The following is a 27,793-nucleotide window of genomic DNA, read 5'->3' on the forward strand; positions in this document are numbered from 1 at the left end:
AATGTATCTGAAATATTCTTTCGGCTAAATTGTAATCCAATCTTAACGGCTGTGAAATCGTATAAAACGGCTATCTGGGCTGTATTCCGCCGCCCATGGATTCGGCTGGAAATGGCGACCCATCAAACACCCTCAACACCCGACAACCCTCAACACCGATATCCCTGAACACATTGATTAAAACCTCAACACCACAACCCAACCCAAATTCCCACAATGTCCGTACTATCGCCCTCGGGCCCTCCCCCATAATCTTTCCCCTCGATCTTTTTACCCGTCCTCGTGTCTTCGGCCGATACGTCCTCCCGCTGCGGCACTCACGAATATCCCTTTTAATATCAATCATCTCGCCTCTTGCACTATCCGACTGACCCTCCCGGATATCGTCACTCAATCCCTCCTATCGTGATGCCTCGATTGCCCCCTGCCATTATCCTTCCGAAATACAATCCTGACATCCACGGATATTGACCACTATATGTTCATTTGAATCAATCACTCCCACCTTCCCAATCATGGCAAATACGGCCACCCGACTGCGAAACCGGCAATCCACAATATTAAATCCCTCAACACCCCTCACTATGCGCTATAATCGATCCCTTAACACCTGTTTTATCCGCCCTGGTAATTGCTACACGGCTGAATTACCACTCGAAATGTCTATGCTAACAAACTGTAATATTAAAAACGCTGAACACACTGCTCGCAAATCCTGAACACGTCTCCAAAACCCCGAAATATCTCCGTTATGCTCTGATATCTGGAAACTGCAAATGTGTCCGTGCTCGGGCCTTCGAATATGTATACCGCGGGTGGCTGTTGCCTTCATTCGCTGGACCGGGGTCGATATATATTGCTGTCCGTCACTGGCTGAATCATATATAATCGATCGCGTTGAACTATTCTTTTGGCTAAATTGTAATCCAATCCTTACTGCTGTGAAATCGTATAAATCGCCTATCTGGGCTGCTCTCCACCGTGCATGGGATTCGGCTGGAAATCGCCATGATTCAATATCGAACAACCCCTACTGATAAGTCTGAAAAAATCATATGGAATTCGAATTCGAAAATCTTCTTCCGTGGCCTGCTGAATCTCGATCAATGGCTTCCATCCGTGGTACCGCTGTCAACATCAACCGGAACCCACATCTACCTGCATCGTCACGCCCTTGATATGCCCGCCGCAACCAAATCAACTCCTCCGTGATCTACGCCCGTTTCCGTGCCCTATTCCGCACCATCTGTCCAAAATTCTATCAACGCCTCGTCGTCCTGCTCCGCGTTCCGGACCCCTGTGCGGCCAACCGCTGGGACTACCGCTGCGATATCTCCACATTTGCATATGGCCCCTTCACCATCATCACCACCGTCGGGATTAATACTGTCCGAAACCCTTGACACCGATCCTGTACTGCCGGACTATGCTCCGTCGTGTGATCCGCCTGCGGGCATATGTATTGCGGCATCCCACGATGGAACCAACCTTCCACCTCCTGCTCCAAATATGCCTCGTCCTCATATCGCTGGGATGCCGTGCCATGGTGTCGATCTGATAAACGGGCACGTTTAATGTCCTGCGTTCGGAATCGATGCCATGGGCAATCGGGATCCTATCCGGTTTGGCGGCCGTGGATACTGGTGGTGGATGGGTGGTGCCGGCTTGTGGTGACTCGGGCTCATGCTCGTATGATCGCTTCCTACCCGCGATGATGGATCTGGATGGCCTCTTCTGATGCCGCCGCACAATGGGCTGGGTACTTTGTGCTAATGGCGAACTCAAACTGACACTGCTGTGGCTACTGCTGCTGCTGGGCCGATGGGCTATAATGGAAACCTCATAACTCTGATCACACACCTGGGGTGGCGGTGGTATGATGGGCATCCATCGGCCATTCTCCACCGGCGGCAATGGGGCTGGTATATACTGGGATGCCACGGGGGAACGATCAATATTAATGGCCTCGGTCATCACGGGCTCCTGGTCCTGCCATCCGGGCGCACATCCATCACATAATGACTCGGGTGGATATCGCCACAACGCTGCCGGTGGGATCCATCAATGTGCCCGTCTACATATGTATCCAACACCACACGCCGGCAATCGTGGACCGCACTCCATATACTCCACAACACCGACATGCTCCGCCACACTATGACCCTGCATCCAACGGCCGTTGCTCCCGTCCAACCCTTTGACCGTCGGCCTGGATGATCATGGCCTCGCTCGGTTGCCCATCGCATCCCGCGCGGCCACTCTCCTGTGCGTCATCGAACATCGTGCGTGGCTGACCGAATGAATGACACTCCGGTTGTCTGGATATCAATTCCAATGCCCAATGCGTTGGTGATGGTGATGACGGCGCTGGGCGTGTCCCGGAATGCTTGCAATACACCATCGCGGTCGATTGTCATCTGGTGATATGCGGCACACCCTAATGACTCGGCCATCCGGGTGATATGGGCCACGGCGGTGCCATATATGATCACCCGGCCGGGTTGCGCGCGACGGATCCGATCCTGGATGAATGCAATCCCCTCGGGCATATCCACCCACTGCGACTGCTGTTGAATTGGGCCGGGGGCCCCGGTATGCACCCGATATGCCACATGGGGCGATGGGGACGTCCTCGATCCCATGTCACGTCCCCGTCGGTCCATACCACATACCATGCGCTGGCAACACTCGGGCTCCGCACTGGGGGCAATGTCGCGGTTAACATATCATCTGCGTCTGCGCGGATCGTAACGGGCCTCATTCCTTGACCAATGGGCGGAATTCGGGGTCCGGCTCAACACAACATGGCACTCGTCAATCACCATCCGATCCAACCGCTTCCACATCCACTGCCGGTCCATGAATCTCCGGACTTCATGACTTGGCACACTCTCGGGCGTCACTAATATAATGGACGCTCCATCGGGGGGCCGCTGGCGATCCCACGCCGCACACGAAATCCCCACCTCCTGGCACCGGCGCTGCATGTCCCATCGTAATGCTATTAAAATGGCAAAACCACAATGGTCATCCCGCCACGACTTCCACACGGGCCACATGAATAATACACTGTTGCCACCCCCGGTGGGCATCACGGCGACAATCGGGCTCTCGCCGTTCTGGATGGACCGGAACTGGCTGCTCCCGCGTCCATACCGCCGGCTGATGGCAATGGCGATCTCCCGATATGCCTGGATGTTGATCGCGGTGCCATGTAACCCCGTGCGGGTTGGTGCCTTCAATATCTCCCGAATCGGGGAACTCCACTCCTTCTGGTTTTCGGGGTCGGGGACCAAATGTAATCGGCGCGTCGCTCGGTGGTGGCGGGCTGCCCACGGAACCCTCGCTGATATGACTGCATGGCCTCGATAAACGGCAACACCAACTCCCGCGGGATATATCGGCAAATCACCTGGTGTCATTGTTGATATGGAACCCTTGTGATATCGGCTGACAAACATCACCATCCCATCATCAATGAACCCATTCCGGCGCTCTCGCTCGCTGTCGAATACTCAACAATTCGGGGGCACGTCTGGGTTGCCCGGCACATACGTGGATGCCCACGCTCAACATCTCCCGGATTGACGAACAACGCGGAATACTGATCGATCCCCCGGCCCTCGGGCGTGATGAACTGCCGGCGTAATGGCCCTCACGGCACAACCGCTGGATCACCACTCCGATCCATTGACCGGCCACTGCGTGCGGGGTCCTGGATGAATTCCACCCTGGCTGGCGTCGTCGTGTAAATGATCCCATGGAATAATGGGCGCCCGGCGGGCAAACATCAACTGCCCAACCAATGTCGGGCACGTCTTCCCCACCAACCCATGCACGAATCCACGGAAATCGCCCATGGTGAATGGATCTGCTTCTACCATAACTCATCCCCGGATTGCCATTCAATCTGGCCTTCCACGGGCGTGTTGGTGACCCGGCCGTATGTACGCAAATTGATCAACCACTGGATGGGCCCGCTGGTGCCGCGGCCTCGCATGACGCCACACAATATTCTACAACCGCTGCTGGTTGGGCGATTGCCAATCATGGGGGATCTGGGATGGTTAATGGATCGATGGAATGTGGGCGGGGGTTCGCCGGTGGGATGCATGAATATATATATCTGGCTCCTCGACATGTATGCGGGCATGCGGACTCACATTGAATCGCCCATGGTGAAATGGATCTGCTTATACCATAACTCATCCCCGGATTTCCACTCAATCTGGCCTTCCACGGGCGTGTTGTTGACCCGGCCGTATGTACGCAAATCGATCAACCACTGGATGGACCCACTGGTGTCACGGACCATGAACATGTCAACGAAATACTTCACCCATTCGGGGAATGTCCGGGTGGGATGCCGCGCCTGCTCCTCTTCGTGGGCATGGATGATGGGGCCCCGCGCTCTCATCACTCTCGGCGCGTGGCGGCTATAACCCCCCAACTCGACTCATATCGCCGGTCATCCACCGCGGGCCACCGCGGCTCAGGAACCCTTGCCGAATCTCTAATGACCGGGGATCAAATCGTAACGCTTTGTGCGAAATCAAAAACCGGACGATCTTCAAAATACTGTATATCTGGGGGGGACGGGGGGGGGGGGCCCACACGGACTCATTGTATCCCAACACGGCGGTGGCACATATGAACGCGCATCCATATTCGTCGTTGCGGATCTTTTGGCGGATCAACTCGATACAAAACTCCAACCATGCCACCTCAATGGGCTGTAACTGAAATGGCTCGGCATCGACGGTGTCCGTGGGATCGGGGCTGCGTGGCCGGGCCTCGCATGACGCCACACAATATTCCACAACCGCTGCTGGGACTGCGAAAACTGATACTCGGGCGATTGCCAATCATGGACTGGAATATATATATATGAAAATCATCTTGCATATATTCCTAATGGTAAAACAACCCTTGTGAAACGCCCACATGATGCCATCAACATGACCCACGTCTAATCACTGCACCTCTCCCGTCCATCATATGCCCGCCGTAACCAAATAAACTCCTCCGTCAATTGCGACCGTTTCTGCGCCGTCCCCGGCGCGCGCTGTCCGAAATACTGAATCAACCCTTCATCATTCCGCTCTGGATCCACCACCCCGCGCGACGCCAATCGCTGGTACCATCGCTGCGTGACCTCCGCATCTCGCTGCGGCCCCTTGCCCATCATGGCCACCATCGGAATCAACACGGTGCGGTATCCTCGACACCGTTCTTGGACCTCCTCGCTATGGTCCGCGTGATGATCACCCAATGGACATATGTGCTGCGGCATGCCACACGGGAAATGTGCGGTATAATTGGCATACTGGACCTTCCCGCGGACCATCTTCATCCAATCCTTATTCGCCTGGATTTCCCTGCTGGCTCCCCCGGCCCCGGTAAACCCACAACGCCACATCTCATGCGCATCATCATATCCCCTCTGCGTGCATGTCCAACACCGATGCACCCACTTCTCGACCTCACTGACCAAAAACGCTTCGTCGTCGAATCGGGGCCCGGCCGGACCGTGATGCCGCTGCGCGATGTGGGCGCGCTCAATGTCCTGCTGCCGGAATTGGTGTCGGATGTCCGTCGGGATGGTTCGGGGTGTGCTGGCGGGAATGGATGTGGGCTCGACCCTGGGGGTCGTGGGTGGTGCTGTCCTCGCTGCTGCTGGTGCCGTCCTCGCTGCGGCTGGTGATATAAATGGCACTTGGGACACAATCCTCTCACTATCACTGCTGCATGCCACTTGGGACGCAATCCTCCCACTATCACTGCTGCATGCCACTTGGGACGCAATCCTCTCACTATCACTGCTGCATGGCACCTGGGACACAATCCTCCCACTATCACTGCTGCATGCCACTTGGGACGCAATCCTCTCACTATCACTGCTGCATGGCACCTGGGACACAATCCTCTCACTATCACTGCTGCATGCCGCTTGGGACGCAATCCTCTCACTATCACTGCTGCATGCCACTTGGGACGCAATCCTCCCACTATCACTGCTGCATGCCACTTGGGACGCAATCCTCTCACTATCACTGCTGCATGGCACCTGGGACACAATCCTCACACTATCACTGCTGCATGCCACCTCGGACATGCGCGTGGAAACGATCGGTGGCCCGGACACAACGGGGGGCGCAATGTCATCCGGCATGCCTTCATCTCCGTCAACCATCTCAATATCCTCATCCATCGCCTCCGCCTCCGCCGGGGACGACGACCCCATCCGCGACTCGTGGTCCTCCCAATCGGGCTGGCATCCATGTCCATCACACACCGACTCCGGCACCGTGTCCCCGCATCGCTGGCGCTGGTATCCGCCAATCTCCCCATCCAAATATGCATCCAATATCACCCGCCGGCACCCAATCGCGCCGCGGTCCATATACTCGACCACCTGCGTATGCTCGGCCTCGGGGGCATCGTTCATCCAATACGGACGGATCTCCCGGCCCATCGTCCGGCCCTCGGCCTGCACGATGATGGCCTCGCTGGGCTGCCCATCACGACCGGCCCGGCCACTCTCCTGCGCATAATCCAACATGTTCCGCGGCTGGCCCACGTGGATCACACTGCGGATGTCCGGAATGTCGATGCCCATGCCCAACGCACTGGTGGCGACGATGACGGCCCCGGGCTGGTGGCGGAACGTTTCCAACATCCCATCTTTGTCGACCGCGTTGCGGTAAAATGCCGGGCACCCCAACTGCTCGGCCACCCGCGTGACATGCGACTGGACGGTGCCATACACGATCACCCGCCCGGGGTATGCCCGTCGCATGCGGTCCTGGATGAACCGGATCACCCGGGGCATCTCCACCCACTGGAACTGCTCGTCATATGCGTCGTCGACGGGGATGGTGTGCACGCGATACGCGATGTTGTGCCGGCTGGTGGGACTGCGGTGCAGACTGACCTGGTCCCGCTGCCACCCCATGCGATCCCACAACGTCTGCTCCTCGCGGGGGGCAATGTCGCCGTCAACAACACCATCTGGGTGGTCGCGGCCCGCAACGCGCCCATTTGCTGCAATAATGGCCGGAAATCCGGGTTGCGACTCAATACCACATGGCACTCGTCGATCACGATGCGGTCCAGCCGCTGGGACACCCGCTGCCGGTTGACGAACTTCACAAATGCCTCGTTGGGGGTGGCCTCGGGCGTGACCAACACAATGGACGCCCCGTCCGGCGGACGCTGGGGATCCCACGCGGCACATGCAATGCCCAAATCCCGACATCGCGCCATCATATCACTCCGTAATGCCGTCAATGGCACGACGACGATGGTCAATCCGGCCCGGCCACTCACCCACGCGGGCAACATGAACAACGCACTTTTGCCGCCCCCGGTGGGCATCACGGCCACGATGCAACTGTCGCCGTGCTTGATCGCCTGCAACACGGGGCCCTGCGGTCCGCGCAATGTCATCGCGGTGCTGCCCATCATGTTCTGGAACGCCTCGGCCATGTTGGTCTGATGCAAGTCATATCGGCGCTGGATGCGGGCCTCGGCCGCGGCGTCTTCCCACGGGTTGGGCTTCCGCGTGATCCCCGGGGCTCGGCGGCGCTGCTGCTCCACGGCGGACGGGAATTCCAAAAAATGGTGCCAATCGTGGCTCACGGCCCGGAACAACTCGCGGTGCCGCGCCGTGCTGTTGGGGTTCTCCATCAACATGCGGCCGTAGTTCATCCCGGCGATGCTGGCGGAATGCGCGGCCTGGATGTCGGCGATGAATGCCCGCATGCCCTCGTCGTCCATCTTGCTGTCGTCGTCAATGTCGTCGGCTTCCTCCTCGACATTGTTCTTGAACTGGCTGCTCGGGCGTAAATACCGCCGGCTGATGGCGATGGCGATGTCGCGGTACGCCTGTAACCCTAATCGCTGTCCGCGCAATCCATGGGCGGTCTCCCGTTGTAACACCGCACGAAACCGGTCCCCACTCCATTCGGTGTGCCGATCGGGGTCGGGGGACCATATATACTCGGCCCGACGGCCCACGGTGGCGGGCTCCCCCGGACATGCCGTTGGTATGACTGCATCTGCTCGACGAACGGCAACACCAACCACAAATACCACACCACCAACTCGCCAATCTCCCGCGGCACATATCGGAAAATAACCTTGGTGTCGTTGTTCACGTGGAAACCCTTGTGGTATCGGCTGACGAATGTGACCATGCCATCCTCGATGAACACGTTGCGGCGCTCGCGCTCGCTGTTGCGGTGGCGGATGCTCATCAACTCGGGGCCCCGGCTGGGCTGGCCGGCACAAACATGCACGGCGACACTCAATTGCTCCCGGAACTGGGCCACCACCCGGAAAAATCGATCGATGGCCGGCATCCGGAACCCGCTCCCGTCGGTCTGGATGAACCGCCGCCGCAACTTGGGCTCCTGGCTCACCCGCTTCAGCAACCACGTCCGCCCGGCGACGGGCCACTGGGTGCGTAAATCCTGCAAAAAGCTCCATCCGGGCGCACTCTGCGTGGCATCATCATACAACGCGTCCCACGGGATGGCGGGCGGCGGCTGATCCAGATCATGACAAAACAGCAACTCGGACACGACCCGCTGTCGCATCTGGTGGACCAACCCATGGACGAATCCGCGGAAATCGCCCATGGTGAAATGGAACTGCTTGTACAACAACTCATCGCCCGACTTCCACCCCACGTGGCCCTCGGTGGGCGTGTTCATGTGGATCGTCCTGCCGTACGTGCGCAAATCCATCCACCACTGGACGGGACCGTTGGTGCCACGGACCATGAACAAATCCACCAAATACTTGACCCATTTGGCGAACGTGCGCGTGGGGTGCCGGCGCTGCTCCTGGGTGAATCGCCCGATCATGTCGTCGCGGGTCGGGGGTGGGGAACTCCGCATGGCCATGGGGGTGGACGGGGCGCTCGTGTATCCCTCGTCCTCGTATGCATATGCGTCGTCAAACTCGATCATGTCGCCCTCGACCCACTGGTGGTCCTGCCGCCCGGCCAATCGACGGCGGATCTCCTCCGAATTCGGGTCCAACCGCAACGCTTTGTGTAAAATGAAAAACCGCGTGATCTTGATCAAACTGGATATCTGCGGTGGGAAACTCTGGGGGGTGGCCCAACCGACCTCACTGTAACCGATGACGGCCGTGGCACAAACCATGGCACACCCGTATTCATCGTTCCGGATCTCCTGGCGTAACAAATCGATGCAAAAATTCAGCAATGCATTCTCGATGGGGCGGATCTCAAACGGCTCGGGCTCGTCCTCCTCGTCGCCGGGGTCGGGGCTACCGGCACGGGCTTGCGCATAATGCCACACGGTATCCCACGACTGCTGCTGGCGCTCGGTGAATGAATATGGGGGGACTCCCAATCGTGTTCGACCTGTGCTGGTTAATATGGTCGGTCCGGAATGGACATGGGTTGTGGTGGGAATTGGGTTGTCGACGGTGCGGGTCGGGCCGGGCTGGTCACCCCGGTGGAATATCCACAACGCGGCAATATATCTCTCCGCCGGTGGACGGGAGCATTGGCATACCCACACGATGCTCTGGGCACACCCTCACTGAACACAACGTACCTGGGTCCGCGCAAAAAACATCAAAATGTGCTGCCACGGCGCCACATGCTTTGCAATGGCGGCGGCATCCAAATATGCCAACAATGGCTTGTGCGGGCTCTCGTCCTTGGTGGTGCGGACGACTTCGATCCGCAATAAATGACCACACGCCTTGGCAATCTCCTGGCTCACATGCGCTAATCGTTCAATGGCCTGCCAAATCACGAATGCGGCGCGCTCCGGTCCCTCGATATTTTCCTTGGGGCGCCGGGTGCTCTCGACCAATGGCTGGCGGGGGACCCCTTGTAAATACCGGACCCATCCCGTCCGATTCAACCATGGCGTGGCTTCGTCTAAATCGCCGGCCTGGATGATGGTGTCCTGGGCCTGTTGATCTTCCTGCTGATACTCCGACACGGTGTGCAATAGCTGGCGGATGGCATCGGCGTCGGGAACGGGATTCACGGGCACTGCGGGGTCTGGCTGTCCCACGCAAATATAATGGGACCCGGGCCCTTGCTTAAACAACCGTTGGCATGAAACGGTCCAGCAGTGGGCTTCAATGCGGCCCTGGATGGCTCGAATCTGGGTGGGCGTGGGGCGACCACGGCCCTCATACACACGATAGTCATGGGCCTTGCCCAATGTTTCTTCATCACATCGATCTGACGACATGTGTATTGGTCGCAGAACCGACATATGAGTCCATCCTGATAAACGGGTAACTCGGGGATGGGCTCGTCCATCTGATGGGGCCAACGGTCGACCTGGGGCTGCTCGTCGATGTGATCCCACTGCTGAATGACGCTGTGAATGTGCTGGGCCCACCCCATGGGAATGCGATGAGCGGTACTGATTAAATGGGCCTTGACCTGTCCTGGTCGTACTGCACATTGGCATTTCTGGCAAATCAACACCTGGAACGCGGGGTTGACACAAAAAATGTCGCGGGCATGGTATTCGCGGCCCATGGTGGATCTGCAAACATCTATACTGGTGGATGTTGTAGATGCGGGGGAATGGTGCAACCGCGACCTCCTGGGATCGGGCTCAAAATCAAATGGGACGATGCGGCGGGATATCGGAATCGACCCCTGAAATTTGCAATCGCAAAAGCCAATTTGGTCGCTAACCTGAATGGGGTGGTGGCCGGCGATGGTCGTGGTGACTGGTCGCGACCGGCGGGTGGCGGTTACCCCATCAAAACATCGCCCACATTTTCACGATCGCAAAACCACCCTCAACATGCTCCGATCGCGCTCAACTTCAATTATGTTATGAACATACCTCCAACATAAAACATACTGATTTTTGGGATCCCTGCGACCCTATTTATATGCGCGATCGGGGCTTTGAACGTTCTGCGCGACCCAGTGCCACTCGAATTTTTCCCCTCCTAAAAACCCTAATTTTAGCTCGACTCGGGCCCATTCGAGCAACCCTGATGGCCGAGGCTGCTCTCCAATGGCCTCCAGCTGGTCTACCCCCTGTGCGTTGCGTTGCGTTGCGTTGCGGTTCGGGCGGTTGAAAAGCGTGGATTGGATTGTATAGATTGAAGTCGGTTTGGATATGGCGCTAAATCAACTTTATCTCCGGGGTGCGGGAACTAGGCCTGACCGGGTTAGCGTGGTTCCCGGTCACCAACCTTCGACAGAATTGGGGCTATGAGGATGTCTGTCAGCTTTATCTTCAGATCTATCACATTAAGGATACATTTGTTCCAATGGCCTTGGTGTGTTAGTCATCATGCAAAAGAGTTTCGTTTTGAGTATTTAACGCGAAACGGGCTTAATTTGAGGACAAACATGGGGTTCCGTGATTAAGTAATCCAGTTCAACGAACTCGCCCAAGCCCAACTTCAACGCATTATACTACATGAACCACACAAGGAATCAAAATTGTGATAAAACGATCAAAGTATACGGTATTAATTGTACTAGAATCCCAAGAATTAGCCTCGAAGGATGTGGTGGTGATGCAAGGTCAGGTCGGCTTCTACCGCATGGTTTCCTAGCTCTAACTAGCCATCTACCTCGCAGTTCTATATTAGTAGCTTTCATCATCACTATAGTCAATAGTGATATACTCTTTTCGGCGTTTCTGTGCAGATAGCACCTTTTCTTTATCGCTGAGCTGACCATAACGCCTTTTCTGACCTCTTGGAGCGTCGAAACCCAGCAGTTTATGCCATTCAGAACTGATTGCCCGAAACCGGATCCGCTTCGCCTCAATAACTCCGGGCGCCTCCTTCAAGCCACGTGCATAAGTAGTTCCGGCCATCCAGGACCCATGCGCGGCCTGTTCATCCACAATCGGGTCATCTGGCCCATAGTCGCGCTTGAATCCACCACATTTCAGGTGGACGCGAGAAATACCGATCGCTGCATGGCGCCAGTTAAGCACATGCAGCTTGGTCTGCAGATGGGCCTCCCCTTGTGATCTCAACACCGCTCCAAGACGTTTCGCATCCCAATGCCCCCTCCCCTTCGGCCAGAAATACGGCGACCGCATCCGGGTATTGCTTTGGCAGGCAAACATAGCGGCTTGCTCTGCGAATGGTTGGATCAGCCAAAGATAGTACACCACAAGCTCGCTCACCACTCGTGGCAGGTATCGGTGGATGATCTTCATGGAGTTGGTGACGCTCTTGGATTTATGGTAGCTAGTGACAATGCAGACCAGTCCATGTTCCACGAAGACGTTGCGATGTCTCCCTTCCGGGGTGTTGCAATACCGAATCGAGATCAGTTCAGTGGCACGCGCGGGTTGGCCGGAAGTCATGTGGACCAGCAGTAGCAGCCGTTGTAAGAACTCATCGACCCAGTTAAGATATTCCAGGAGGAGAGCTTTATTCCACTTCACAGCCGGACGAACTTCAGTCCTGGTGGCTGGGCCGACCTCAACAAAGTCCTTGCGAAGGGCCTCGGTGGCCATAATGCGGTCCAGCATCCATCTGTCACCACGCGTGGAGAGAAGCTGGCGGTTTTTCCTATGCTTCAGGAAGTTCCACCCACGCTGGTTGTTGACTGGATCATCAGTGAGCTGGTGCAGGGGCAGCTCTGGGATCGTACCAGCGCGTGCTTCACCTTCATTAAGCAGGAAGAGTCTCTCAAGCTCATATTGGGCAAGCTCCACTTGCGTGCGGATAAAGGCGGCCAGGGAATCCATAGTAAGCTGGAGATCCCGGTAGTGGAGTGACTGCTGATCACCACTCCAGATGAGAAATCCAAGGCTGGTGGATGTATTCTGCACTTTCTTGCCATAGGTGCGGAGACGGGCGATCCAGCTGAATGGATATCGGACGCCATACATCAGGAAACGTTCTTGCATCTCTTCAAGCGCATCGCCAGGGTGCTTGACCTCGTTCCGATCGGCCAGATCGACTGCCTGCTGGGTGACGAGCATCTGGGAGATCTTCACCAAGGCGGACAGGTATGTGGTATAGCTGCCAGGCTCGAAGTAAGTCTGGTTCTTGCTATCAACACCTAGCGCTGCCATGAAGGCAACCACAGGGCTCTCAAAGAAATCGCCACGGATCTCATGGTCTAGGAGCGCGAGAGACAGGTCCAGGCAGGCTTGGTCAAGATCCTTCATGGCCTGGCTGGTGGGTGTCTGAGTCTGGTCGCGGGGCGGGAGACCTGGATCGACGTTGGCGTCCTGCATAGAACCGGGGTCCCTCGCATGAAACAGCCGCTGGAGGGAGCCTTGGATGTCGTCAATGGCGCTGAGCTGGGAGGTGGTGAACTGGTGGCGAAGCTGGAGCTGCTGGTCGGGCTGACTCGTGCGATACGCAAAACTCAGGAGACGGACCCAGGTCCGGCAGTAGCCATGATACGTCTTGGGCCGGAGCTTGATCTGGATGGGGCGCTGCCAGATACCGGGTTTCTGGACAAAGCTGTTGATGCGCACTTGGTCAAACTCGTTGATACGATGAGAGACGATCGACTCAAATGCCCGATCGATGAGTCTTTTCACGCTCAGGCCAATCGCGACCAAGGTTGGCTCGGTCATGGGGTCCGGGTGGGAGGCAAGTTGGGCGATGTCCCGGAACGCATGCCCTCGAACATACTCAGGCCATCGGGTGAGCTCCAGCCACGGGGACGTGTCGGTGGCATTCTCGTCCGTTGGCGCCATCTGGTCTTCTGCATCCGCGATCCCATCAGATCGGAGGAGCGCCAAGTCCACCTGGGATCGGATATATGCAGCTTCATCGAGTTCCGGGGCCGGGGCCTTGGGGTCCGCCAGCTCCGCCGGATTGGGCGTGACAGCGAAGTAGACACTATGCGGCCCATATGGATGCAATCGCTGGCAGTACACCGGCTCCAGGGCCCGGAGTCGGAGTATATCGTCATCTGGGTCGACTGGTGGCCTCCCCGGGGGTAGACAGCATCGCGATGCTTATCTCCACGATGTTTGCCCATAGTGCTTCGGGTGCGGCACGCGTATCGACAGCCGTCGGCGGGACAGCGGTAGCCACGATGGACCGTTAATCCAGGAATTGGCCGGGAGTCAGGGGGTGGTGGGGTGAATGGCTCCGTGTCAGGGTTCCATGGGTTCGCCTTCATGGCTTCAGCATGAATAGCTGCCCGTTGGTCGCCAGTGCGGGCCATAGGGTGTTGTCGGTGCTTTGCGCCTAGGTGGGCAATCATGGTTTTGACATCCACCACATATTGACAGGTCTTGCAGATCCATAACCGATATGTGGCATTATATGTGAAGAATACCCCGATGGCGTCCATGGTGAGAGCGCTAGTGGAGAAGGCAGCGGTGAGTGAGGTCGATATAGAAAAACACAAGGTGTAGATTCAAAGAACTTGATCTAGGGAGGCAGGGAATAGGGGTTGAACGGCACTGGGGCCGATGTGATAGGTCATCCCGGAGAGTACCTCGGGATCTGACACGCGGGTGCGGGACTGCCGGAGGTCTGGCTGACCGATCTAGATATTCCAGCGCAATGCAACAAATAGCGACATCGAGAGATCAATAGTTGGGGAATCAAATCAGATATGGCCTCGGAATTATCAGGAACACGTCGATCTGGGCAGATCACATATGAGCCCAATGCACCCGGCAAACTGGGCTTGACAGTGTAAAGATATATATTGTAGTGGGGAGACCCCCTCCCCCTACTACATGGGTGCCATCCAGACTATGTGACATAGCCGGCAGTATACGGTGGCCGGATAGCCAGTTCTCGAATACACCTTCTTACACCTCCCCGACCTGACCCCTACATACGCGTGTGTTTTGTGGTGGTCTTTCTGCTGAATCGACCCGCACGTCCCAGCGCGTGCTGCCATCGAGCGTTCCCCTCTTCAATACATATACTGTAAAGACGGGGATACACATCTATACTCTAAATGTGATAATTCGGTGTGGTGAAGCTTAGGTCTGGTACGATCGTGCGACCGGAGTGTGGATGATTCTCCAACTGCATCATATAGCAATCCTTGGCCGAATGAATCGTGAATAGTCTATGGCTGTGCCCGGCAGGGTCGCTGCGGTCGGCGGTTGCGGATTTCGCGAATTTGATGGGGGCTATGATGCTCTTAAAATATGGGATATCAATCAATCCTCTGGCAATTAACCTCTGACATCTCGACGAAAAACTAGTCCTGTGAACTAAACCTGATGGGGGTGATTTTCGGAGTACGGCGGATGGACCACGGTCGGCGGGTGATGCGCGCTCCTGCAAAAACATCGGGCGTTTTCGAACCCCAGAAACCAAGCTTATATCAATATGGATTGGCCTCAAATTTGATCTGACTATCAAACCGAATTGCTTTTACAACATATTCAAATTTGGGGTATCTTTGTCAGCAAAAATGTCAACACAATGGGCCCCGAAACCCATTTTACGACGGCAACCCTAAAACCCTAGAAACCCTACGGCACATTGAATTTACGCCCATGGGGTGGGGTCCCGCTGCGGTCGGCGGTCGCGGACTGCGCGAATCTGATGGGGCGCGGGCCCTCCGGGCACGCACCGAGGGCGCCGGGAGCACGCACGGGGGACCAATCAGAGGGCGAAGAAGTCGAGCGGGCCCCGGGTGGAACACCCTCTAGAGTATATCCCAGTGGATCTTGTTAAGGAACCAGCCATAGCCGTGGCGTTGAATAGTGGTTCCCAGTCCAATGCCCTCCCGATACTGAATCTGGCCATTGGACCCCGGAACTTCTTTCACGTCTTGCCAACACGCCCGGCTTTGCTCTAACCGGTTCCCGCCTCCGCCAAATGCCCGTCGGAGACAGCGGAGGAACAGGATCATTACCTGGGTGCGATCCCAGGACACCATAGAATGGCGCTGCAGACTATTTGTTAACTCGAATCCCGCACATAGCCGATTTATGTTCCACCGGACCCATTTAAGGATAGTCGCAGTGGAATGGATATAGAATGGTTGACTTGATGGATTTTGAACCACCCGTTGAGTCGCGCGGCGTCGCTGAAACTCCTGATTAATTTGGATCAGGAGGTCTTCGCGCACCCGATGCTCTTCCCGGGTCCCAAAAGATTTTCCAATAGATGCATCGATTGCAGTGGCACACCGGGACTTGCTGTGGATGTACGCGCGATGGAGGGTGTTTCGGTCATGAAAACCTTTCCCGATATGCTGCCAAGTTTGATATGACTCGTGGTCCAGGGCTGGAGCCTCTAACAGTGGATTACTGAAGGGGTACTGATTTCCAGCCGCAAAGATCTCTTTGACCGAGTTGTAGAACTGGCTGTAAAGGAGCCCGGTCTTACGGAGGTGAGATCTAGTCCGGGTTTGGATCGTCAAGGACCCTGTATCTCGGAGAAACGAGAAAGGATAAAATATTGTCTTCCCCGGGTTCTGGACTAGCGGGGAGCGGAGAAGCTTGTCTAGACAGCATTGTTTCCAGAGCAGAGTTTGCCCCCGGATGGGCTGGCCAGAATCGGGGGTAATAGGACATGTTTCCTTCCCAATATCAAAGAAGACCTCGTGAATATAACTCTGGTTGGCAGTGCTGCTCCATAACTGTTGAAACCGATGTTGCATATCGGACCAGGTCGCGGACTGTGTACGGAGCTTTAGGTTCTTAGCACTCAGGAAAAGACGAACCCCCTGGAATTCGTCTAGCCCCTTTGCTCGAATAATTTGATGAACAGCCTGCCAGATATGATCTAGGTGCTCGGGGGGCAGAAAGTAGCTGAGTAGCTGTTGACGGGACTGTGTCTGGATCGATCGGCCCTCCGCCCACGCCGCCCATGAGTTTGAGTTGCTATGACTGAAACTGGAAGGGAAATGCTGTAGCCGGGCATCGGAGTAGTATTGATGGACCGCTGGGAGGAGGATATCGTCTATCCAGACCCGAAACTGATCATCTGGCAGTCGGCTAGACTTCTGCTGGGGCTGATGGAGTCTAGGGAACAGGGCGTAGATCGATGCATCCTCGAATCCCGACACCCGGGCAAACGTGTAGTGCTTAACGCGATGTAGCGGTACTGAGACGCAATGTAGGTGACCGTGGCCATCTGTGAACTGAACCGGGAGTGGATCTAAGTGAAGATCCGACTGGAGGTCCGAGACCGGCCGCTGAACAGGATACCAGTAGAGGCCTTGGGAACAGACAGCTGGACTGGTTACATGAGCTAAGACACTGTCAATATCGAAGTGGACGGCTGCTGGCCCTAACTTCTGTTCTCCCCGGGCCAAGCAGATAGCAGGCACGCTGCTGGGTTGTCCCGCATCGGTTCCGCAGAAGACTTTTTCACGCTGTTCTGGTGGCCAGTCCTCGATCAATTGGTCACCAGACCTGGCCAGTCTGGTAGTGCTGAGCACGTCGGGACAGGGCCAGCTGAAGACCTCGTTCAGACCGTGGCTCGGTGATCCGACTGGGTTCCGCTCGTGCTTATATCGCGTATGGCAATCAATGCAGCACTCGGGAGACCGGAGGAGCTGTTCCGCGAGTAGCGCTCCGGTACTTTTCGTTTCTTGGTCTGGAGTGGGACTCTCTAGCTCGGTATCCGAATCGACGATGATGTCAGGATCTGGCACGTCCACATCAGGCCACACGTCATTCGTGTCGCTCAGAATACGTGTATGATCACAGCCGGACTGGTTAGGGGATCGGATCGGAGATTCTTCGTTATCCTCGCTGATCAGTGCCGCGGGCGATGATTCGCTAGTCCGTGAGGGATCGAGCGGATGATGATCTGGATTTGCGTTCACAGGTATGCTATCTGGCAAAATAAAGGTCGAGTCGGCGGACAGAGATCGAGGGAGAGCGGCACTTCCAGGTTCAATGACTGCAGTTGGTGTGGGGCTCAGAGGAAGCGAGAGCGGCTGAATGTCTCCAGGCAGCGTGGGTTCCTCTCGGGGAAGGGCAAACGAGGGAGTGGTAGGAAGAACAAGCCCAGCAACAGGCTCGGCGGTTACGCGAGCGAGATTGGCACAGTACGGACCGATTTGAGACGCATAGTTGGCAGCCTCGGCAGCCCTGGCGGACTGTCGCCGTCGCTGATGCCGTCGTTGAATCGTGCGAGCCTCGCGCCTCTGCTCCACGGATGGGTATTTTCGTGGTCGGCCACGCTTTCGAATATTAGGACCTGTGGCTAGTAATGTCATGTTAAACTTGGCTCCTCAGCGGTCGATCGCACGTGGGGATGAGAAGCGCTGGATTCACCCCTGCAAGGCATGGTCAACAGGGCGGATGGAAATAGGGGCTGCAATGAATAAGTTCGCGGCACTAATTGAGGACACAAGATTCGATAGGTCAGAAAATGCATATCTGATCAAAGAGTAAGAAAGTTACACTAATGACCAAAAGAGGTTTAACTTGGCACTATTCCAAAATCGGTTTAGCTGTCGCCGAAAATCGATCACTGTCGCCGAAATTATGAACTTCAAAAAGTCCCCAAATTCCCTACCTTCTTTTGGCTCAACCAGAGGTGTTGGAGGAGTTTCAAGTGTGGATTCTGATTAAGCAGATCTTCTTTAACCTCTATCTACGAGACCAAATCCCTGCGACCCTGGGGTGGCTCTGGTCCTGGCCATGAATTACCCGTTAGAATGAGAAGCTTCTCGAGGAAGTCCGAGCTCTACGGGCACAAATTAACGCCGTCCCACCGACGTCCCCGACCAGATCTTGGGCCACGGTTGCAGCTGCTGGCAGCAACCTAGACCCCCAACCAAACCACCGACGCCCCGACAAGGACCAGAACTGTGTCCGGATTAGCACCCAGCGATTGTTTGTGGACCCAGACGATAACGACAGTAGTGAAGGAAACACCTTTGGCCGATACCTCTCCACCGAGTCTGCCAACACCCACATCCGTACGGCGCTACTAAACGCGCCCTCCACGCAAGATGCCGAGGTCGCTGGAATTGGCACCACTAAGACCGGATATGTTATTCGGTTCAAAAACCAAACGTCCGCTAGCGCGGCCCGCAACAACACCGAGTGGTTGAACGAACTCGGGAACAATACGAAACTGGTGAAACCACGGTTCGAAGTGGTAGTCCACCGCACACCGACAGAGAACTTTGATTTAGAAAACGCAAACGCGCAGGCTATTGAGAAAATAATGGAAGAAAATGATCTAGGAGGACAGGGCTTCCGGATCGAAGAAGTGGCGTGGCTCAAGAAAAAGGACAAGGTGTTAGGGAAGTTCGCATCGCTAGGTATCTGGTTCGACTCCCCAGAAGGGGCCGAAAACATCCTGAACAACGGCCTTCTTGTCGGCCAGAGATACATTGGCAGCGTGGAACGGCGCGAGATTAAGAAAAAGAGATGCTTCCGGTGCCAACGATTCGGACACCTGGCGTGGTCCTGCAAGGAAACACCGCGCTGCGGACATTGTGCAGGCCCACACGAGCGACAGCGATGCCCTCCAGGTGTCAGAGCCCGATGCCTTGATTGTAGCGGAGAACACCCAACGGGCGATCGACAATGTTCAACCCCCGCGACTCCCAACTCCCAATGTTAAGAACCAACCTACGCGTGTTACAGTTGAACATTATGAAGTCGGGGCCAAGAATGGAAGCCCTCATCAACGATCACCAAAGCCAGAACCTAGATGTGCTCCTAATCCAGGAACCATCTATCACCACTTACCGAACACATGTCAACCACAGCGGCTGGCGGCTATACCGCCCGACGTCTGAGGCTGACGCAGTACGGTTCCGCAGCCTAATCTATGTCAACCGGCGAGTCTCGACCTCTTCACACCGGCAGCTTCGGTGCGATCACCCCGATATTACCGCTATTAAGATCTGGACTGCCGACTCCCAAATTCTACTCTTTTCTGTGTATATCCCATGTGTCCCGCTACACACGCCTAACGACGCGTCAGCGGAACCAGCGCTGACAGCAATCCAAAACACGGTCACAACTGCCCTACAGGACGACCGACGGTCTACGAGTATCGTCCTCTCGGGTGATTTCAACCGTCACCATCCGTCCTGGGGCGGCAACCACATCCAACCAAGGCTTATCGAAGATGCAAGCGAACTGATCACCTTCTTCCAAACTCATAGTCTACACAGTTGTCTCCCCCGGGGAACAGCGACGTATTGGTCACTGAACGACCCTGGAAGGAGCTCTACTATCGACCAGACTGTAACGAACAGGCCAGAACTACTGATTAAGTGCCATCTCTACCACGAAAACTACGGATCGGACCACCGCGCCACATACTCAGAGTGGAGTCTCCAAGCTCAATACAATCCAATCGCCAAGCCAAGGAAAGCCTACGACCGTGCAGACTGGGGCAAGATCGGCGAAGAAGTAACGCGGAAGATGGAACCGTGGAAGGAAATCAAAACTCGGCCGACACTAGACGAGACCGTCCAAAGACTCACAGAAACGACAGCGGCAGCCGTGAACCGGTTCACGCCCGCCCTCCGACCGTCCCCGTATGCTAAGCGCTGGTTCACACCGGACCTTAAGGCACAGCAAACTAAGGTCAATCAACTACGGCGGAAGTGGCAAGAGAGTTGTAGTGAGCTCGGGCGAGACCACCCCTGCTCTATGACACTCTTCCGAGAAATGCAACAGAAACGACGAGAGTGGACCCGGACTATCGAGAAAACTAAAGCAGCACACTGGAGACAATTCCTAGATGAGGCCGGAGAAGGGAAGCTGTGGAAGGCTGCCACCTACATGAAACCGCGAGAGGCTTGGGGGTGTGTCCCGGCCTTGCAAGTCGGCAACCGTGAGCTCGCTGAGAACGAAGATAAAGCGCAGGCATTCCTAGATGCCTTCTTCCCCGAAACGTTACCACCCGACCAGCACGTGTCGTCCCCGGCTCCTCTGGAACTCCCATGGCAACCAATCACCGACCTAGAGATAGAACGATCAATCAACGCGGCAAAGGGGTCCACAGCACCTGGCGACGATGATCTTCCCATGCTCGTGTGGAAGCACCTATGGAAATACCTGAGACCATTCATCACTAGTATATTCACTGCATCAGTGAACCTAGGATACCACCCGAAACAGTGGCGTTGTGCCAAGATAGTGGTGTTACGGAAACCCGGGAAACCAGACTACTCGAAACCGGGAGCCTACCGCCCTATCTCCCTCCTTAACACGCTGGGCAAGCTTCTAGAGGCGGTCATGGCTAGACGACTATCGTACCTAGCAGAAAAACACGGTCTGCTCCCAGATACCCAGTTAGGTGGGCGACCGGGAAGAACCACAGAACAGGCCCTGTTAGTGCTCTCTAATGCGATCGACCGAGCATGGTATAGACACAAAGTGGTTACTCTCGTTTCGTTTGACCTAAAAGGAGCCTTTAACGGCGTCAAAAAACTGAGTCTGGACGCCGCCCTGCGAGCTAGAAGGATCCCTGGAATAGCAAGGAAGTGGATCGCGAGCTTCATGAACGACCGCTACGCCAGTATAGGGTTCGATGATTACCGCTCTGAGACATCACCACTAGCGAACGCAGGCCTGGCACAAGGATCACCGCTCTCGCCTATCTTGTTTGCGTTCTTTAACGCTGACCTAGTTGACCAAGCTGTCACCTATCAAGAGGGCGCATCAGCCTTTATTGATGATTACTTCCGCTGGCGAGTAGGCCGCTCAGCTGAGGAGAATCTGGCCAAAATACAATCTGAAGATATCCCCCGCATCGAAGCATGGGCGCGTCGAACTGGGTCCTGTTTTGCAGCTGAGAAAACCGAGCTCATCCACCTCACTAGGAAAAGGGGCGAACAGCTCCAAGGTCAACTAGTCATAAACAGACAGACAGTCAAACCGTCTCCTACAGCTAAGCTGCTAGGCGTGGTCCTCGACCAGGGCCTACGATGGAAAGAACACGTCCAGCAGGCCATCAAACGCGCAACTAAAGTAGCCATCGCACTGGGCGGGCTACGACATCTACGCCCAGAACAGATGCGACAGCTCCACCAGGCCTGTGTCACACCGGTGATGGACTATGCATCAACCGTCTGGCACGATCCACTAAGAGACAAGACTCACCTTAGACACTTGGGCACAGTGCAAAGGACCTCGCTGATTCACACCCTATCAGCGTTCAGAACTGTGGCCACTACGACCTTAGAAGTTGAAGCACATGTCCTCCCCACACACCTCCGTCTCCGCCATCGAGCCCAGAACACTATCGCTAGACTCTTCACTCTACCTCGCGACCACCCTATTTGGAGTGCACTATCACGTGCCCAAAAACGCAGGAATAATATTGGGTCGTCCGCTCGGTTCCCACTAGCGGAAGCGTTAAAAACTATGAGCCTAGAAAGATTAAATGAACTAGAGACGATCGACCCACGACCGCTGCCCCCATGGAGGGCAAAACCTTTCGCAGAGATTGAAACAGAGACGGACCGAGAAACGGCAGAAGGAAGAGCCGAGACGGCACGGACCACATCTGATATTGTCGTCTACACAGATGCCTCTGGTCGACAGGGCCACTTAGGCGCAGCTGTCGTAGCGCTCAACAACAGCCTAGAGATCGTCGAGTCTGAGCAAGTCCAGGTGGGACCCTCGGACCGCTGGTCGGTCCACGTCGCGGAACTGATAGGCATCTTTTATGCGGTCAGCGTGGTGTTCAAGATTGCCCACCAACGCCCAAGGACAACAGACAAGGAACAGACAACAGCAACGATCCTATGTGATAGCAGGTCAGCTCTACAGGCAATCCAAAGCGTGAGAAACAAATCAGGGCAACGAATCGTCCACGCAATCCTCCAGTCGGCGACTGAAGTTCAAGCGGAGGGAATCATGCTCCGTCTTCAATGGGTGCCAGGGCATTGTGAGAACCCGGGAAACGACGCAGCAGACCGACTAGCCAAGGAGGCAGCATACCCAGGCAAAACCCACCCCTTTCGCCCGCTGCTCACCAGAAAGAGAGCATTCATCCGCGGCAACATCGCTGCCCAATGGGAACAAGAATGGAAGTCATCCACTAAAGGGTACCATCTGCGGAAGATAGACAGCAACTTACCGGCGACCTACACTAGAAAGCTATATGGAAACTTGCCCAGAAACCGGGCGTACCTGTTGATGCAGATGCGCACAGGCCACAACTGGTTATCTACCTACGCTAAGACCTTTGGCTTTCGCGATGACGATCAGTGCACGTGTGGAGCGCAGGAAACGGTGGTCCACGTACTAGTGGACTGCCCAAGTCTGAGGGAACTGAGAAGGGAATTAAGAAGAGAAGTTGGAGACGCGTTCAACAGCGTGTCGAGTCTGCTGGGAGGCTCTAAAGAAGGTGAGAAAGGTAAACCAGACACCGTCTCGCGAGCCAGGACGGTCAAGGCCGTGCTGGACTTCGCCGAGGCGTCACAGCGGTTCCAAAGTCGCGCGCCACGAGAGCAGCCTAACAATGGGAACGGCAATTAGGCCACGACAGGCCTTGACGAGGCTCTAAGTTCGTTATCAGGAAGTGGAACACTCTACATGTACGTGCATTAAGATATATAGTGGTTGTAGCCTGCATATCGCTTTTGCAGTTGGATCCCAGGTCAGGTCACGTGACATATAGATATTATCATATTGGAGTGGCAGCCTATCAGGCTGCCACTACCACTCTAGGCAGAAGGTAGCTACTGTGACTACAAATAGCTGCGCTTACTTGCATAGCTAGAGAATGATTAACACACTGGTACCTCAATTCAGGGTCTCAACTGGTTATGAGCCTCTTTTTTCCATTCTAGACTTTGGATTGAAGCAGGTGACCAGACCCCAGACACCTGACCCCAGACCCAGACCACACCCAGAACCAGACCCAGAACCAGACCCCAGACCGAGACATTAGCTCTCAGCACCAGACATGACAAACTTCGAAATGGACGAAGTCAAGGCCGACCGCAAGCTCAAGGGCAAAATCAACTTCATCAGCTGGAAGCGCGAGTTCGAGCGTGCGGCCAAGGCGAATGATACCTTTGAATATCTCACAGGTGAAGAAGTTGTTCCCCCCAAACCTAGAAAGGAAGACTACTTCACGAAGACTGGCGAAGCCGAAATTCGTCGCTCTACACGGACCAAGAAAATTTCAACTCCAACAGTTGACGACGGTGATGAAACAGATGATGCCCAGGCTATTCTGGTTACTACCAACAACAACCTCCGATGGCAGATTGACTACAATGAACATAAAAATGCCAGGGAGAAGATGAAGCTCGCTACCAAATTGCTGGACACTTGGGTCTCAGACGGCATCAAGATTGAGATCGAGGATTGCACCAACGCCAAGGAAGCCTACGACTTCATCAAAAAACGATACGCAGTCACTCATGAACGTGCGCGTGACAGCCTGTTGAACCAATTGAGTCTGATCAAGCTTGACGACTGTCTATCTGTGACCGACTATACGAACAAAGTTCACCAGGTCAAGGCTGACCTCAAGACCGTCAAATATGACATGACCGACGATATGTTCGCTACCGCTCTGCTTCATGGCCTTCCTCCCAGCTATCGCGCCTTCAAGGAAAAGTATGACTGGATCCGCTCGACCAAGCCCGACGACCCTCCGGATCTAGACTACCTTTATGAGCGCCTACACGTCGAAGAAGCTCAACAACTTCGACTGAGGGAGGAGAGGAGGGCCCGCGAGAGGGCCAGAAAGGACACGAGCGTCGACGCTGGCAACAGAGGCTACAGCGGCCGATATAAGCCGAGTCGCGCGGATAAAAGCCACTTGAAATGCACCTATCCCGACTGCGGCAAAACCGGCCACACCGAGGAGACCTGCTGGGTCAAGAGCCCCGAGAAAATCCCACGATCTCTCAAGGACAGATTGCCTACCCACATCGATAACAAGCCCATGAGCGAGAAAGCCGGCATGGCAGGTGTCGTTAAAACGGATCCTGTCCCCGACAGAGATGTCTCTATCCGTGCTGATTCCCTAGGTACGACTCCCTTCTCCACAACTCACGTAAACTCAGCTGACTCTTCGCCACAGAAGCGTAGTGCTGTGTTGTGCACCGAATTGCGAGAATTAGGGGGAGCTACTACTAGGGGGTCAGGAATCAGGAAATTGAGTTTCTCAGAGCGGGTTTTGGGAGCATTCTTGACAGGCACCTTCTGTACCACAGACACATGGCTAGCTGATACTGGAGCAAATATGCACATCGTCAATGACATCAAGTGGTTCAAGGATAATACTTTCCGTTCGTTCAATTCAAATATCAGCACCGCAGATGGATCTACTACCCTTGAAATAAAGGGTGGAGGAGTCGTTCAGCTCATTCTTAAGAGCCCTGATGGGTTCCCGGTTAAAGTATCGCTATCAGAGGTCGCCTACGCTCCTCAGGGAAAATGCAACCTATTCTCGGGCGGCTTGTTTGTCCAGAAGGCAAAGGTAACTGGTGTCTACAACGATCGTTATATGACATGGATCAATGATCATGGACACACTATCGGACATGCCATCTTTGGCAAGGGCCTGTATCAACTTGATGCTACAAGACTCTCCAAGGGACATGACCCAATTGACGGCATTGCTGCCACAGTGGATTTCGATGACCCTGTTTGGAAATGGCATCGGAGACTGGGACATCTTGGATTCCAAAACATGTTAAGTTTGTTGGATTCCTCCACCGGAATGGAGATCACTGCCAAACAGATCAAGGCAAAGCTCAAGGCCGTTTGCCCTATATGTGCGACTACAAGGGCCCTGGTAAAGATTCCCCGTGACCCCGCTAAACGTCATGCCCAAACACCGGGATGGATGGTGCATGCTGACGTGTGGGGACCATACCCAATCGAGGGATTTGATGGCACTAGATATTTCCTCTTCATCACGGACGACTGTACACGGTATACGTGGAGCGCACGATTCGATAAGAAATACCAGCTCTTCGAAGTTTTCAAATCGCTAGTGAAACTGATCCAGAACGCTTTCAATATCACTATCCGGTGTTGTCGCCTTGACAATGAATTCGAAAGGGGGCCGATCGGCAGGTGGTGCGAATCTCATTCTATCGCCCGAGAACCGATCGAGCCCTATGCTCATTACCAAAATGGAGTCGCGGAAAGGACTAACCGGACAATCCGAGAAAAAGCTGCACCTATGGTTCAGGAGGTATCCATTTCCGGGCAGGTCTCCAAAATCATTGCGGAGAAGGGCACCGAGCTCTTACGTAACTCCAGAATCCCCGAGAATCTCTGGCCGGAAGCCATACAACACGCAGTGTGGCTCAAGAATCGAACTCCAGCACGTGCTCTGCGCAAAAAGGACGCAAAAACACCATACGAAGCTTTAAGGGGAACCAAACCCGCGCTCACAAGAGAGCGGATATGGGGGAGCCGGGCATATGTTACCTATCCTCAAGAGCTGAGGAGCACGGCAGAGATGAAAAAGTTACACAGCCCTCGTGGATGGTTGGGCTACTTTGTTGGATGCGAGAGTGAGGCGATGTATCACATTTACTCTCCGGAAAAACACAGGGTTTATCGAATTGGCGTTGCCAGGGTCGAAGATGGTGAAGGTTTGGATGACCCTCAGAATGCGCCCTGCTTGGAGGATAGAATCTCCACCCCAGATGTTGCGGTCTCAAGCAACATCCCCTCGGAAGATGAAAACGACTATTCTAGTGACGCAGGCAGTGATCACTCTGAAGACGAACACCACATCAACACTCCTGAAATTCCTGTCGAACAGACCAACCAGACGGCTGCCCGAAATAAGGGCAACGTTCCGAATGACGGAGAACAACCCATTTCAGAAATGACGCACGAATCGGAGGACGGGGTCGACGACTCCGACGACGAAGATGAGGCCAGCGAAACAAAGTCAGGATCTAGAGTGGTGTCTAAGTATTGGAATCGATTCAGTTATGCTGGCATGGCCAAACGCAAGATTGATGAGGACACATTAGTGGCACCGAAAAACAGCCGTCGAGCCACTCACGACCTACGTGGCACCAACAAGGATGATTCCTCCTCAGATCTGTCGGACTTGAATGATGACTCATGGTACTACTCAGAAGATGGAGCTATTTCTCAAGCTTACTGGCGGTTTGTCGCAAAGCATGGCGGGAATCATATGAAGAATTTCTTTCCTGATAATGATAAATGCGACCGTTGTTTTCGGAATGGTCGAAAGTGCGACTCTGCCGAAAATGGGATGCCATGTTCAACCTGCAGAAAGGACAACCAAGCATGCAGACCGCAGTCAAAAAGAACCAAACGGCTAGTACTCCCTGAGAACCGCCGTAGACAGAAACGGATCGGAAGATTACAGCAGGAGCAGCCATGCCGAAGGTGCTTCCAGACAAGCCGCAGCTGTTTTCTTCTTGACCCTAATATCCAACAGTGTGAGGGATGTCAAAAGTCAAACCTACGGTGTAACTGGAGCCTGGACGGTGCAAGGAGATCAACCGCCCGTCAAGAAAAGAGAGAAGCTGAGCGACAGGCAAGATATGAAAAACTTGGATTCGTCCCAGTGCCTCGTGACCAGAAATGCTCCAGATGCGCCGCGAAAATCATGGCTTGCGATGGAAAAATCCCGTGCAACAGGTGCAACACTCTACTCCAGCGTCTATCGTGTCGACCACAGGGCGTTGACGATTTGCCTCCATGCGATCAATGCAGTTACCGAACTCAGATTGGAAGTGGGAAAAAGTGTGACCGTGGACGACCCTGTAAGGCGTGCATCAACAGAAAGTCAACATGCAGTTACAGAGCCCAGAACGGTCTGCTGACGAGACTCTACCACGTACCCGACTCACCGCTCCCGATTGGCTTCTCTTCAATAGGCCCATTGGGAGAAGGAGAGTCGTCCGACG

At 54.9% G+C, this 27,793-nt stretch overlaps 3 protein-coding genes across 3 annotated transcripts; 1 reads left to right on the plus strand and 2 right to left on the minus strand.

The window, feature by feature from the left end:
- Positions 1-4,969: 4,969 nt before the first annotated feature.
- Positions 4,970-5,789, minus strand: N7532_002194 (uncharacterized protein; the record flags this gene model as incomplete). Its single annotated transcript, XM_056614688.1, has 2 exons — positions 4,970-5,735; positions 5,782-5,789. 2 exons carry the CDS (start codon positions 5,787-5,789, stop codon positions 4,970-4,972), a joined length of 774 nt encoding a protein of 257 aa, XP_056477660.1.
- A 10,051-nt stretch (positions 5,790-15,840) lies between these two features.
- On the minus strand, positions 15,841-18,163 carry N7532_002195 (uncharacterized protein; the record flags this gene model as incomplete). Its single annotated transcript, XM_056614689.1, has 2 exons — positions 15,841-15,877; positions 16,122-18,163. The coding sequence occupies 2 exons, from the start codon at positions 18,161-18,163 to the stop codon at positions 15,841-15,843; spliced, it is 2,079 nt and encodes a 692-aa protein (XP_056477661.1).
- Positions 18,164-23,850: 5,687 nt separating this feature from the next.
- Positions 23,851-27,709, plus strand: N7532_002196 (uncharacterized protein; the record flags this gene model as incomplete). The annotated part of the gene is made up of 3 exons (XM_056614690.1): positions 23,851-25,696; positions 26,549-27,027; positions 27,203-27,709. The coding sequence occupies 3 exons, from the start codon at positions 23,851-23,853 to the stop codon at positions 27,707-27,709; spliced, it is 2,832 nt and encodes a 943-aa protein (XP_056477662.1).
- Between the last annotated feature and the right edge of the window lie 84 nt (positions 27,710-27,793).

The sequence above is a fragment of the Penicillium argentinense genome, assembly GCF_028826775.1.
Source record: "Penicillium argentinense strain IBT 30761 chromosome Unknown utg000003l_segment0_segment0, whole genome shotgun sequence".
Taxonomy (NCBI): domain Eukaryota; kingdom Fungi; phylum Ascomycota; class Eurotiomycetes; order Eurotiales; family Aspergillaceae; genus Penicillium; species Penicillium argentinense.